This window comes from Populus trichocarpa, chromosome 15 (genome assembly GCF_000002775.5).
Source record: "Populus trichocarpa isolate Nisqually-1 chromosome 15, P.trichocarpa_v4.1, whole genome shotgun sequence".
Lineage (NCBI taxonomy): Eukaryota > Viridiplantae > Streptophyta > Magnoliopsida > Malpighiales > Salicaceae > Populus > Populus trichocarpa.
In genome coordinates, this window is record NC_037299.2 from 12,270,543 (window position 1) to 12,285,222 (window position 14,680).

Sequence of the window (14,680 nt, forward strand, 5' to 3'; positions counted from 1 at the left end):
TAACCATATAACAATAGAAATAAAAGAAAATATAACATGATCGCCATCATCACAATGGAGAAGGAAGATCCGTGTCAGTATAAACATTTTTCCCTCATTAACAATTGTTAATTTAAGCATCGAACAGGGAGACTTGTTTGCAGGTACCCTTGGAAAGTCAACCTCGCCAACAATCATCACCAACTCGTCCAGCTTTCTTGCTTTTACTCAGTAAAGGGCACATGTTCCTAAAAGATTGTTACATATCTCTTCGAGGATCTCACTTTTTTGGACCAAAGCCCAACAGGAGCCCATCAATCTCATTAAGGCCTGAAAAAGAAGCCTCGTCAAGCATTAACAGGGGGGGAAAAGGCGAGAGGGGAGAGGCTATCCTCTCATGGTATTGTTATTTCGATTTTCGAGCGTGTTGTCACAGATGAACAAAGAAGGGACAGTAGCACTACAGACGACCTGGTTCACGGTAGATCATTCACATGACTAAAACCCATCTTACCTTAATCGTCTTTTGCGTGACGACTTCGAGCTTGTTTGATAATTTAAAACATAACTTTGCTTAAAGAGGAATAAGAATTTTCTTTACCAAAATTCGGGGAACTTACGTTTTCAGTGTAACATAACCATCCCAATTTCTACTTCCAGAATAAAATCAGCCATCATAAATAATTAGAGATGCCAGGCCGATAATTTGGTAAGCACAACCATCTTTACATTAAATGAATGCATATGTTTCTTGTCCTAATTAAGCTATATGGTGAATGAACAAACATCTAGCTAGCGACCAAAATAATTTTATGCTAATTGGAAATGCAAAGTTTTGCTTCCCTGCACTGTTTGGGTGTTAAAAAATCTAGGTTTACATGGTCATTAATTACATGCAAGCTAACCCAAATACCCATGTCAATGAAAAAAAAAAAACTTCACTGCTAATTTGATATTTACCAGAAGAGAAATCTTCACTGCTTGGGACCTGGCCATTCCAGGTCATTGTGTTCCTGCATATAAATTCTTTTGAAGCATGAATCGCTAGAGGTTTATTAGATTGAGTTGTAAGAAAATAAATCATCCCAGGGAGCTGCAGCGGTGTGGTTGATACAAGTTCTTGAAGGTAAATTTTAGCACCACCTTCTTTTTTATTTTCCCCTTGTTACTGAGCAAGGCTTGGGGTATTTTTATGTAAGAGAAACATAGCTAGAAGAAGAAAATACATTCAGTATTCAAGCTGCCCTTAGTATTTCTGAATGTACTCTCTTTGTGCAGTATACATGAATTTTCTTATCCATGCTGCATTCGATAAAGATGCTGCTGCTCTTAAATCCCCATAGGCTTATGACATATTCCTCTTTTCCTACTCTGATTGATCGAGAGCCTCCCTACGGTTTCAGAGCTTGCTATTATACCCTTCCATTATTTCTTCATTGCAGTTCTGCAGTTCTTCATTTGCTATTTCTAGACTTTAAGTTTTCTTGGATCAACTTACCATTAAACCTCGCCTGGACCATGCCTTTGAGCTTATGGTTAGCCTTCTCTGTTTCCTCTTTCTCAACTTCTCTCTTTGCACAAATCTTTCTAACATCAGGGTACCTCATCTCATCTTCTTCATTCTTCGTCTGAAGTTTCTTGTTTTGCTCTCTCAAGCCTTCATTGCATGGATCATACTGGATTTCTCCTTAGCTTGCCGACTTTCAATGCCCAAAGACTTGTTTTTGGTATTTATTCTTGGAGAAAGAAATTGCAATGATTGATCAACATGCTACAACAAGGCAGAGCCACTTTTGCAGCTCGGAAGTCAATTTTCTTCCCATATGCAGAGAGCTATGAAAGCAACACCTAGGTAGCATAATGAACATTAATGGATAATTGTTTGGTTCCTTGTCACAGCTGGAATATATTCTATCTCCCTTCTTTGGTAACATTTGAAATTAATGTTATGTTCAATGAGACAACAAAATAGTAAAAAGGCTTTATATATTGAGGGAAAAGTAGTGCCCATGGTGGGAAATGAAGCTAAACTTTTTGCTTGGAAATTAAAGTATGGTTATCTCACTCCTCATAATTAGCTATATAAATAAAGACTCTCTGATGGAGCATTATATCACCCCATCTTCTTGATTACTAGTATCTATAAGAGGAAGAGAGTTCTTGTATGAAGATGAAGAGTTAGAGGGTTTGGTAGCCAAGGATGACTTGCCTATTTCCTCCATAAGGCTTTAAAAAGCATGAAATGTGGTTTAGAGCTCAATTGAAGGGTTCATAGGCAGTCTACTTTGGTTATCCTAGCTGGCTCTTATTTTTCATGCTAGACCTACATCTCTTCTACATATATGTTCAAAAGCTAGCTCCCTTTCATTTTGTCTGGAATGGGAAGGATGACACGAGATTTGCCATTGTTAGAAACAAGAAGGTAAGCAAATCAATGCCTTGGGGATGATTCTTGCTGTAGCCAATTTGCACAATTTGACTCAAACTCAGATTATTAAGGTATAGTTCCAGCCAAGGTTGCCATTGCTTACTGTTGATGCCTTCAGCCACGACCTGATTCCTTCAAGACCCTGTAAACATTGGATCGAAATATGACTTCCGATTAGCCCTCCGACGATCAAGTTAGCTTCCTTTCAATATAATATGTAGTGGTTTTATATGGGTGTGTTTATCATTTTGTTCTTCTTTTATACAAACCATTTCCCTTTATACTTGTGCCCCAAGTATGTCCTGTACCAAATGCATTGCTAAATTACTCGAAGCATGGACAACTTGATTATAGAATTTAGGAAACTTTTCTCTCATTATCACAAATAATTTGGGCTTGTCATCCAAAGTTTGTGGTTGAGATTCACTTTAAGCCCGCAAAATATTTCCAGAATCCAAACAGGTCCCTCCCTTCAAACAAAAAAGAAGAAAAATCAAACACTGAGAATTGACCAAAGAAATTTGAATAGTCATATAATCATAATCTTCTTCATTCTCTCTCACGAGTACTAATCAAAGGTACTCCACCAAAAAATCTAAAAACCACAACCACTCCTAGGATTGTGTAAACCAGAGAGAGAAGAGGAGAGGAGAAATGATTAAGATTCCATATTTGACCGCCTTGAGCACCTACTTCAGCTATGGATTGCTCTTCGTTTTTGGCCATTTCCGTGATTTCTTTCGTAAAATCCTCGATTGCTTCCACCCCAGCAATCTTCAGGTCCTCCTCTTTTTTATTTATTTTTTTATAAAACTTCTCTTGCCTCTGGTTTATTTCGTTTTTGGCATAATTTAGCTCTCAATGCTTCAATTTTGTGCGTTAATGATCCGATTCTTGTTTAAATCAGGGCTACGCACCGATTTGTCTAGGACCCGAAGACTTTTACATTCGTCGATTATTTCTTCGAATTCAGGTACTTTAATTCATTCGTTTATTTATTTTAAGAGTATGGTTTTTTTTATTAGAATCAAAATTGATTTATTTATTTATTAGAGGAAAAATAAGTTTTTTTAGTATAGTTTTTTCTATGTTACGAAAGATTAGTTTGATTTAGTTACGTTGGTGTTTTGTTATTTTCATGTTTTTTAATGTTTAGGATTGTTTTGGACGTCCGATTTCGAGTGCTCCGGACGTGTGGTTTGATGTTGTCCAGCGTTTCTCCAATGACAATAACAAGACTTTGAGGTGAAAACACTGAGAAAGTAACTCTTTCCATTATTAGATGGTGATTCTTTTGGGGCATTTTCTTGATTAATTGCTATAATTGTGTGTTGAGCAGACGGACATCGAAGGTAACGAGGTGTCTGAACTTGGGGTCGTATAATTATCTCGGGTTCGCTGCCGCTGATGAGTATTGTACGCCTCGTGTTATTGAGACATTGAAGAGGTTTTCACCGAGTACTTGCAGTCCTCGTGTTGATGGAGGTATGTGTATCATTTCTAACTTTTTCTTTCCTCATTGTGTTCTGGGTGTTCATTATTGAGCAATGCAAGGTTTTTTTATCAGGAACTACGACACTGCATAACGAACTGGAGGAGATTGCTGCAAACTTTGTTAGGAAGCCAGCTGCCATAGTTTTTGGCATGGGCCATGCCACAAACTGTACCACTCTCCCTGTTCTGATCGGAAAGGTATGTGCATCATCTTAGTTGTGGGTTTTGTAATATGTTACGATTGAATTACAGTTTATTTTATTTTTACAGGGAGGGTTAATAGTTAGTGATTCATTAAACCACAACTCAATTATCAATGGTGCTCGTGGTTCAGGAGCAACAATTCGGGTTTTCCAACACAATAGTAAGTTGAATGTGATAGTCGTTTTCAGTCTCCGAAATAAATATTTCCGTGTTCTCATGCATTGGAATCTGGTTACCCACTTTCCGCTCAGCACCATCTCACTTGGAGGAAGTTTTGAGGCAGCATATTGCGGAGGGGCAACCAAGGACACATAGGCCTTGGAAGAAGATATTTGTCCTAGTGGAGGGTATTTATAGTATGGAAGGGGAACTCTGCAAACTTCCAGAGATTGTTTCAGTATGCAAGAAATATAAGGTGATAGATGGATTGTAGTAAATAGTATTCCTTTGTGCATCTTGAATAATTTCAGTTTAACCTTTTATTGATTAGTTTTTGCCTGGAAATTTTGTGATTCTTTTTTATAGGGAAATTACTTTGTTGCATTATAAAACAGGTGGATTATTATAATATACAGTTGCAATTTGTTACTTCTGAAAACTTCTGTTTTTAAATTCTGCTCTATTGTTTCACAATCAATGGAAGTTGAATCTGTTTTATGGGGGAAAATGATTTTAAAAGTTAGGGATGCTATGAATCTGAAAGTCATGTAAAATATTTTCTGGTCTGTTTTTTGCTTTACTTCTTTAACGTGCTTTTGCATTGCCAAGCTCCTTGATTTTCTGCTTAATTGCGTTAATAGTATCTTCTTTTTTATCCCCTGTTTGTTGCAGGCATATATTTACTTGGACGAGGCTCATAGCATTGGAGCAGTTGGGAAAACAGGAAGAGGTGTTTGTGAACTCTTAGGAGTGGACACAGCTGATGTCGATGTTATGATGGGAACTTTTACAAAATCTTTTGGATCTTGTGGGGGTTATATTGCTGGATCTAAGGTTTATTACTTGTGCACCTCTGTTCTATTTACTAAGAGTTCTATAAAATGTGCTTTGAGCTTTCTGGGAAGAGTAATGTTGATGCGTGTCTTCGATAGCAATTCTTCTTTCCTTGACCACTAGTTTGTTTTAACCCTAATTACAATCGACATTTTATAATACCAGACCTAGCCTATACTTCCTTCTATTGTAGTATGAAACTTCAGTATATGATTTTTTTTGTGCTCTTTCTTTTCTTGATACCTACCCACTTGGATGGTTTGACATCATTAAGTTGTCATGGAAAAGTACCAGTGGGGCTTTTTCATGAGGACTTTGCCTCTAGTCATATTGAGTAGTCGAGTTAGCAGCTTGGATGCTCTCTTCTGCCTTAAGAAAATATTAATGATCATGTTTTGGTTTTTCACACCAACCACCAAGTGGAAGTCACCATCTCATGAGCAAGACTCTGATAAACTCGTATAGTTTAGAACATGTTGGTGGATAATCCTTCTTAGCCGTATCATGAGTACTATCATTTTGTTTTGTCTCCACTAATTCTAGAAATTCTGAAGGATATTGTTTGTTGTTGACGCCATATGAACTGTCTTTGCTATGACATATTCCAATTTTCTGATCATTTTCATTTTACTAGTGCAAAATATGCAAACTTGTTTCTAGTGGATTCAGCTATTGATCTTATGTGAATAAATGCCCAATGGCTGAGGTTTGCTTATTACTTTCAGGAACTAATCCAATACCTTAAATACACTTGTCCAGCTCATTTATATGCAACATCAATATCGCCTCCAGCTGCACAACAAATTATATCATCCATAAAGGTTATTCTAGGAGAGGATGGTTCTAGCAGAGGTATTATAAAAAGATTCTTTCTTTTCTGATATACTAAGAAGTCTTTCTGAAATTACTCAGATTTGAGTTTACACATCAATTTGTTTTGGTCGACATTGTTTCACTTTAGGGGCTCAAAAACTTGAAAGAATACGTGAAAATAGCAACTTTTTCAGATCAGAGCTGCAGAAAATGGGTTTTGACGTTATTGGAGATAATGATTCACCAGTGATTGCCATAATGCTTTACAATCCAGGAAAAATCCCTGCATTTTCTCGGGAGTGCCTAAAGCAGAATGTGAGATCCTAGTAAATTTTTTTATGTTTGGATTGTCATGTAGATATTATGCATTCATCAGATTTTGTAAGGGCATTCATAATTCTAAATTTCATTAGTTGCTTGTGTATCATCATTTCTGTTCTTGTGGATGTCACTAGTTACTAAGATCACACATGCTGTTACAGGTTGCTGTTGTGATGAGTGCTTTTCCAGCTACCCCTCTACTTTTGGCCAGGGCACGTATTTGCATATCTGCCTGCCATGCCATGGAAGACCTTCTCAAAGCATTGGAGGTATGTGTGCTTGTCAATATGGACTTCTTTTCTATTACAATATCATGCATTCTCCTCCTTTTGTGGTTTTGCTGTTTCGTTGACCATCATTATCGAAGTCTTTGTGCATAATTTGGTTCTTAAACAACTGTCAATTAAGACTAGAGACTCCAACCGACCAAAGGATAGGGTATGGTTGCTTGAGCTTAAAACGGGAAAGCAATGGCTATGAGTTTGCAAATACCCACTTCTTTTCTTATGCTTTTTGTCTGTTTAATTTTTGTGTGGCATTGAGCTGACAGAATTAGCAAGTCATTTCTGATGTTCGATTACCAATCCGAGCGATGATAAATTCTCTCTTTTTGGACAGGTTATCAATCAAGTCGGCGACCTCATCGGCATAAAGTACTCCCCTGCCGGGTCTGATAAACAGCATCAGGAGCAAGGCGCAATGAAGTTGGAGTGAGACTCAAGAATCCCATCTCGGTGAAATTGCTCTATGACATGAAAGCTTTGATCTAACAATTTGAGTAGCATATATATATGTGCAGCACTGATTAGAATTCCTCTTGAGGATCAGAAAATGCTGTAGCTGTCTTGCTAGCATCGAAGCCTTCCTCTTGTTTATTTATGTGCTCTCATGTCGTGTCCTGTGTAGCCTTACTGTAAATTTGTTAAATGCTTTGATTCGTACCTCCAGTTATCTCATAAGCATGTCGTCAACAAGAATATGCAGTTGTTTATTTTGTCTTTGATTCAGAAATTATTTTTTTCTATTACAAAAAAAATATTATTTTTTGTTAATGTAAAAATAAAATCCATAATTATTTTATAAGAAATTATGGTTTACCAGAAATAAAGTAAACAAAGCAAAAGTGGCTATATATAGTCACCTTGTGTCAAGGAGGCAGTCTTTGCAAGCAAACCAGATATGACAGGAAGTTGGTGCTCACTGGCACACAAATATTGCTTTCTGGGACTTTCAGAGTTTCCTGCAACAGCAATAAACACAAAGATTGCATTTTGAACAGTGAAATTATTTTCTTATTCTTGAAGCGTAAACTTACTTAGCTCGGTTAGTTTTAGGGGGAGGAAGGTATTTTTTATGGGATACATTAGTCATTAAAGAAAATGAGAGGGTTAAATGATCTTTTTACCTCTTTGATACAAAGTGTAATTATTAATTTACCTTTAAAAAAAACAAATGTTTTCCTTAGATCAACGGCTTCTTGGGTTTTTCATTTTTTGTGTTGCACAATTACTTAATTACCTCTAAAAATAATATTTTATAGCTTTGAATGCAAGGATACTTTAGTTATTTTGCTGTCGTTTTTTTTTTATTCTCATGTGAGCATGCTTAGAACACGTTGGCAAGTGGAAGCCGCCAGCACATTTAGGGCGACGCATGCAACACCAAAACAAATCCAAACATTGCTATCTGGGATGATATTCGATGCGCCTTATAGTCTCTATTTCCTATAATGGTGGTAAGGCGCGTGCGCGTGCTGTCAAAAGACTACTAGTTACATGTTTTTTCTTCTCTCCCTCTTCTCTCCTTTCTTTTCTAAAAAAACATGTTGGCTTTTGCAAAAAAACAAAGAAGTATGAATATTAGTTTGTTGAGTCAAATTAGGTCCTTATTATTTTTATTGCAATATATTTGGTCTTGAATAATTTATTGTGTTAATTTTATTTTTTTATTTCATCCATTGACAATTGATTTTATATCAGGTTTGGTACTCAGTATTTTAATTGCAATGTATTTGGTCTTGAATCCTTTATTGAATTAGTTTTTTTTTTTCAATTTCATCTCTTGATTATATATTTTGGGACCTCATATTAATTATGGGTCATCATTGTTATTCCGACAATCATTCTTAACAAGCATAGAAAGAGAGATTTCCCTAGGTGAAAGAAGCTGTTTTATCTTATTTGTTATTGTGGTACCGGTTGCTTTTCAAAATACTTTTCATTTTGAAATGCATCAAATTTTTTATTTTTATTTTTTAACATTTATTTTTTACATAAACACATCAAAACAATCTAAAATAAAAAAATAATTTAAAGCAAAAAAATCAATTTTTTTCAAAAATATTCTTACTCTATACAAACAAACGAACAGACTAAAAAAATAAAAATCTCAAGCACTACTTAGGCATGTTTAATATAGTAAAAAACTGGTCCACAAACATTCCAGCTATGGTGATCGTAAGGTAGCCTGGAGGCTGAAGATGTAACAACCACTTTTCTTTCCACGTCATCAAGGCAAAATTTAATTGTATTATCAAATAGTCTCATAGTTTATTTATATTATAGAAATTTCCAAAGCAAGAAATGATATATAAATAATAAATACAGTATTCCGTGAATTAATATACCAAGTGTAATGGTAAATTGGTAATAACTACAAATATAAAGAGCCAATGACAGCTCCTTTTTGAAATCCACCAAATAATTAAAAATAAAAAATGAAATTCATGTTATGTAACCTAATTAATCTAAAGTCTAATCTACAAAAGAAGGAAAGTAAAGCACAAGGCCATGATTAACCCAGTTAGACCCCACCTCGAGTGGACACAATGGGCGGCACCGCTACCGCTACCAGTCTCTTCCTGAACGGACTGTGCAGATGAACCATTAAAATTAGGATTGCTACCATACAGCGTTTGGATCCCTTCAATGTCATCGGTGGCCAATTCAACTTTCCTTGTCCTTGAAGAAATACTAGGGTACATGATAGACTCTTCCACAGAGGAATGCCCTAAACCTAACAAATGTCCAATCTCATGCACTGCCACGGACTCCAAATCAACAGCTGACGTCAACGTTGATGTCCTGACATCATCTGTCACAACCCAATGCTCGTCGTCGTCAAGATGGAGTCGCCCGTTTTGGGGAGAAAAAGCATGTGCAAGTGTCCCCAAGACCCCATCAAACGGCTCTCCATCTCCATGATCGCCACTGAAAAACGCAATCCGGATATCAGCTGTGTAGATAGAATCCGTCTGTGAGAAATTCAATGGAATCACCGTTGACCAACGGTCAAAAGCGCGGGAGAAAACGGCCTTGACCTCGTCGGATAGTTGATTTTCCGGCGAGAACACGTAGGTTAAGGCTTGTTTTCTCCAACGAGGCTGGCCAGTGAAGAAGCTGTAATGAGAGACCGTGTGTAAGTGATGGCTTGACGAGGTATTATTGGTCTTGCCAGAGTTCATACTCGTAGAGCCGTTGATTATATCCGGATTGCCGCATCTGGGCCGCACGACGTGGTTCACTGTTTGGTCGTCGAGTTCGCCAGTGACGTTAAGGTTGAAGTTTTGTTGGTAAGTTCGGAGAGCAGATTCAAGGTAGTCGTCGAAATCATCGGTGAAATTGGAGAGGGAATTGGGGATGTAGCCGAAGTATTGGAAGTAGTGTTTGAGCTTGGCTAAGCCGTCGTATTTTTTACCTGCGTGGCAGCCGGCTAGTTGTTGGAAGAAATCCCACGGATTACCGGTGGCGTTCTTGAGCAACTCTTCTGGGATTGAAGTGAAGTTAGGGAAAAAGTGAGCAGAGATTGAAGGAACTGAGTTAAGTGAGAGTAGAAGAAGAATTGTGCGAATTATGAAACGATGATGATGTTGCCGTGATTTTGTCATGATTGTTTGGTTTTGAGTTCTCGAGAAAGAGAATTTGCCGACAAAGAGAGGTTTTTGGTTTTGATTGGAAGAAATTGAGAGGGGGTTTTTAAGTAGCAGAGGAGAGGTGCGACGATGGTCAATTAAAGAGGAGGAAGTTTCCAAGTTTCTAGAGGAATGAACGCCCGATTGGTAAAGGAGGCAGGAAGGAAGCCGGCAACAGCAACATCGACTTCTTGGATTTGTTGGTGTTATTTTCTCCGAAACCAAATACATTGTCTGACTTCTTGTGTTAAAAATTATAATTATGTGAATACGTGGAGGGCTTTATCGCGTTTTGAATGAATCCACTTTTCTGGGGTCTAGTGTTCTTCATCCATGGTCACCGGGATTGAATTTTGAAGTGGGCAAACCTCGGATTAGTCCTCCAACTTTTGATTTTACCAATTGGGTCTCCAAATCGAAGATGACATTGAATGGTGCATGGGCTATTCATGTGTTTTCTCATTAGCCCTCGTGATTCCCACAAGACTTGAACATGAAAATACCTTATCTTTTCACTCCTCCAAACACGTGCAAGAACAGTTAGATTAATGGAATAATTGGATATGCTTTACATTTGCTAATAGGGAGAAATATTATATATTTTCATGCATAAATTCTGGGACCATTAGAATTCGTAAGAAAACAATCAGGTAGAATGCGCAATATCTAACACAGTCTCTAATTATTATAGCAGAAAGATCCAATTGTAAGAAAAGAAAAATCTAGATAGGGGGATCCAATCGATAAAATCAGTAGTTCAAGGACTCATCAAGGAGCTATATACAGTCAGAGGACTCATCTAAGATTTGCACTCCAGAAATATTGAATGATTTTAATTGCTACGTCTCACAAATCTACACATTAAACTTCCAAGAAATTAAATGTGAACAATAGAAAAACTGATCGAAAAAGAAATTTAAAAAAAAATCAATTTTTGTCCTGTATTGCAAGTCATGACGACAACTCTACATAGAATTGACTTCGTGGTCAGAAGCCTCCAGGAAGAAGGCAGATAGAAAAAAGGGAGGCTTGGACTAGGTCAAACTTGGAGGTTCAACTGTTCCTTGCGATGGCCTTTGATCGTAAGGAGGCTCTTACATTACATGGAATTATTTTAAACACTTAGGGTTAGGTAATAAGGCAATTGGAGAATAGTCAATCCTGCATCAATTCAATGATCACCAAATCAGGATTCTTCACATCACGGTTTCAGAATTGAGAATTAATGAAAATCAACTTCATCAAACTGTTTTAATGACCGCTGATGAGTTTAAAAGTGGAGCTATCTATATGTATAGTTAATAGAAATGACAGGTTCCTCCAGTTTTCTAAAACATCCCATGCCATAAATAATTCAACTATTTTTTTGCTCACTCTTCTACACCAACAGATTCTTAAACAATGGAGCAAAGTATGATTTCTGATACAGCAAATTGCAGAGGGCAACCCTAAGAAGGTGATTGTCACTGTAGAGGGTATTTATAGCATGGAAGAAAAAGAACTGTGCGAACTTCTAGAGAACTTCTACAGCTCAGAAATACGCTAGAAATTTGTACTCTGAAGGCCAGCATTCAAGTTTCAAGCACGTCCTCTGCCAATGAAACCTAAAAGCCAGCAGACCCCAAACCTAAAATGCCAATTGGACATGACTACTCTCATAAAAATTGGTCTACAAACATTAACTTATGATCAAAGCTATATCAATTGGCCTGCAAATTTGCAAAGACTTGCTTAGCTTATACAAGGTATATATATCAATTCTAACAAGAGGGCTTAGCTAAATGCACAAAAGGAGGAACAATGGAAAAGAAACATTATTATTCATGAAGAGACATGTAATGCAGCCTTTAGAATGCTCCAAGATTTCTCTCCATCAACCAACAACAATGATACTCTATCCCCTTACCCAACGTCAAAAATAATCATAAAATGATAGGTTTTGGCATACATCTGTATATCATTCAATTTATTCCACAAAAGAAGGGTACATGTATAGCTAGCATTAGCTTAGAATTGAGTGCATCTAGCATAGCTCTTGCTAAAACAAATTTCACCGGTACGCCTTTACTGAGAAACAGACACCAAAGGGATGCATCCCTTCACCACTGTTCAGTTAGCTTGAGACCTCTACATCGATTCTTGATCAAGAAAATCCTAACCTGAGTTACTTAACTGGTCTTCTCTGAATCTTTGTAATCGGCTTAATATTTCCTCTTAAGTAACCTAGTCAGCATCAAATACAAATAACAAATCACATTCAGATGGGCAGTTCATTTCCAGCTAAAATGGTGGTCAATTGAAATGTCACGTGTTAGAGAGTAACATTGAAAAATGATGACAGAAGAACTAATAACAGCAAAACAATTTAGAACTAACCAACATGCTCTGAATAAAGGCACTATGCATTGGATCACCAATCCAGTAACCCTATTCTCCAAAAATATGAACTACATATACTCTTCTCGAATGTAACCTCTGTCTCTTTCAGAACCCACTCCACAAGTTGAGTCCTCATTCATGCAATGACTTACTTTTCCTAGTCGCAGTTCGCAAAGTATTCCACATACAACTTTAGAGTACCTTAGCGTGTTAAAAACTGCACTGCTATACACCACAAAAAGGTAGCTAGAACTTCTGGCAACCTCAGTGGACCTTAAAAGTTGAAACCCAGACCACACCTCATTAGATAGGTTGCACTTCCTGCTGACAATTTCTAAAAACCACTAACTCTGAGCTCAATAGAAAGTCAATCTTCTAGTGTTGAGGACTGGCAACCAGTTCTGGACTCTAATCACAACAGGTTTATATAAGTTACTGAAGAGTTTTAGAAGACAATACCACCCGAGAGATGAATAAAGTAACAAGCACAGAAAATATGCAAACATCATGGACTACAAACAACATGCTTATATTGCATAAAGAATTACAGTTTTTCTCCATTCACTAATTGTAAGTATGATTATTCACATTCAACTTTTGGCTTGGAACTTCAACTAATCTGCTTTCAATCTCAAAAGGAATGAAGTAAAGCAAAAGACTTATGCTTTGATTTTGAACTCTTTTCATAAGAATATTTAAAGCAATTTCCTTTTCATGAATTTCTCCAAGAATCAAATGAAGAAGTGATATAGCTTCAGGCTCATTAAAACAGCCACAACTACTTCAGCAAATCAACTCAAGGGCCATGTAATAGAATATTGCACTGAATTAAAAATGCATTGATATAGGGCAAGAAAGTAATACTAACCAAAACATCCTACTAGTACCAAAAAGTACTGCTATTTCTAATAGACGGAACGAAATAGGTCAAATTAAATTCAGACATGATGCATCTTAATTACCATGGCTGAGAAAAGTTATCCATTTAAAAAAACCTCTACAAGCTCACCAAAAAACATCAAGAAAACCCCTTTCCTAGCTTCTGAATCGCACAAAACATCTTCCTTCTAGACCCAACAGCATTGATCCCCATATCCTTCAAATCCTCCAATGTCAACTTTGGCAAAACCTCATCATCCACCTCATGAATCTCAAAAACTGGTGCGTATCTCCCTAACCCTAAACTATTCAGCCAAATCCTCACTCCGTCCTCCCCTCCACCACCACACCTCCCAATATTCCTATAATCTCTCATATCATTATCAGATGGACCTGATAAATCAACACCGTCATGACGATAATCATGATTAACATTACGATCATTCCTCCCCCTAATTACCCTCCTATAGCAATGCACTTCCCTCCCATTCCTCTCATTCCCATCTTCCAAATTATCAAGTGGATCACGAATTCGGCTTTGTTCTTTCAACAAAGTCTCTGAATTCTCAACATCAAATTCTCTACAATCCTCCTCCTCCTCCTCCTCCTCCTCCTCCTCGTCGTCGTCGTCGTCGTCTTCACCACCACTGTATTTCTCCTCCCCTTCACCACCATTACCACGACCACCACTACTATCATCAAATTTAGACACCCAGTTAGACCTAACTCGCTTTGCACTAACATTCAAAGACCCTCTCTTTTTCGAAGAATGATTAACTCTCCAACTCCCAATTGCAACACTATCCAAATTAATATCATTATCCCCATCAAGGATTTCATTAAACTCACTTAAATTCGTTAAAGCTCGAGTCTTTGATGATTTACTTGCCTCTTTAAAACCCAAACTCTGTTGTTGTTGTTGTTGTTGTTTCCATTGCTTGTTACTGTTGCTGGCAGTTCTACGGTGGTGCTGGGATTCATAAAGCTGGTCTCCACCGCCTATCTCGCCTAATCGGACACTTGGCCTCCGCTGCCTCTTTGACCCCACAGTTTCCGATGATGTTAGTGCCCCTCCTCCACCTCCGCTGCTACCGCCGCCGCCGCCGTTGTTTGGATGGGTCTCAGGTGGGCGTATCTCTGCCATTTCAAGATGGGAGTTTGAAAGACTCGTATTAAAAAAAACTTAAAAATCAAAACTTTTCTTAATCTTTAGGGTTTGCTTTTGTTTATGTATTTCTTTTATGTGGTTGATTAAGAGAGGGGGGGGGGGGGGGAAGAGA

At 37.5% G+C, this 14,680-nt stretch overlaps 3 protein-coding genes across 6 annotated transcripts; 1 reads left to right on the forward strand and 2 right to left on the reverse strand.

The window, feature by feature from the left end:
• Positions 1–2,847: 2,847 nt before the first annotated feature.
• LOC7486392 (long chain base biosynthesis protein 2a) lies at positions 2,848–7,319 on the forward strand. Its single transcript, XM_002321704.4, has 12 exons — positions 2,848–3,187; positions 3,315–3,380; positions 3,564–3,652; positions 3,747–3,892; positions 3,975–4,099; positions 4,172–4,265; positions 4,357–4,520; positions 4,937–5,098; positions 5,824–5,950; positions 6,060–6,226; positions 6,394–6,501; positions 6,851–7,319. The coding sequence occupies exons 1-12, from the start codon at positions 3,062–3,064 to the stop codon at positions 6,944–6,946; spliced, it is 1,470 nt and encodes a 489-aa protein (XP_002321740.1). The 5' UTR covers positions 2,848–3,061; the 3' UTR covers positions 6,947–7,319.
• A 1,432-nt stretch (positions 7,320–8,751) lies between these two features.
• LOC7456636 (metalloendoproteinase 5-MMP) lies at positions 8,752–10,373 on the reverse strand. The gene has a single exon (XM_002322256.4). It carries the CDS (start codon positions 10,371–10,373, stop codon positions 8,991–8,993), a length of 1,383 nt encoding a protein of 460 aa, XP_002322292.3. The 3' UTR covers positions 8,752–8,990.
• On the reverse strand, positions 8,752–14,680 carry LOC7457568 (uncharacterized). 4 transcript variants are annotated; one of them, XR_008057490.1, is made up of 3 exons: positions 13,531–14,680; positions 12,519–12,929; positions 8,752–12,365 (listed from the first exon to the last, which is right to left on the reverse strand). XR_008057490.1 is itself a non-coding variant. In XM_024586722.2 (2 exons), the coding sequence occupies exon 1, from the start codon at positions 14,542–14,544 to the stop codon at positions 13,540–13,542; it is 1,005 nt and encodes a 334-aa protein (XP_024442490.2). In that variant the 5' UTR covers positions 14,545–14,680; the 3' UTR covers positions 8,752–12,365; positions 13,531–13,539. The 4 variants fall into 4 exon arrangements, 1 of the variants encoding a protein (XP_024442490.2); XR_002978201.2 differs by having other exon boundaries at positions 13,484–14,680; XR_002978200.2 differs by lacking the exon at positions 12,519–12,929 and having other exon boundaries at positions 13,484–14,680.

Coding starts and splice junctions, on each gene's coding strand:
- LOC7486392 (XM_002321704.4), top strand. CDS start 3,062: ATGATTAAGATTCCATATTTGACCGCCTTGAGCACCTACTTCAGCTAT. Junction 4,100..4,171: donor TCCCTGTTCTGATCGGAAAG/GTATGTGCATCA, acceptor TTATTTTTACAG/GGAGGGTTAATAGTTAGTGA. Junction 4,266..4,356: donor TCGGGTTTTCCAACACAATA/GTAAGTTGAATG, acceptor CTTTCCGCTCAG/CACCATCTCACTTGGAGGAA.
- LOC7456636 (XM_002322256.4), bottom strand. CDS start 10,373: ATGTATTTGGTTTCGGAGAAAATAACACCAACAAATCCAAGAAGTCGA.
- LOC7457568 (XM_024586722.2), bottom strand. CDS start 14,544: ATGGCAGAGATACGCCCACCTGAGACCCATCCAAACAACGGCGGCGGC.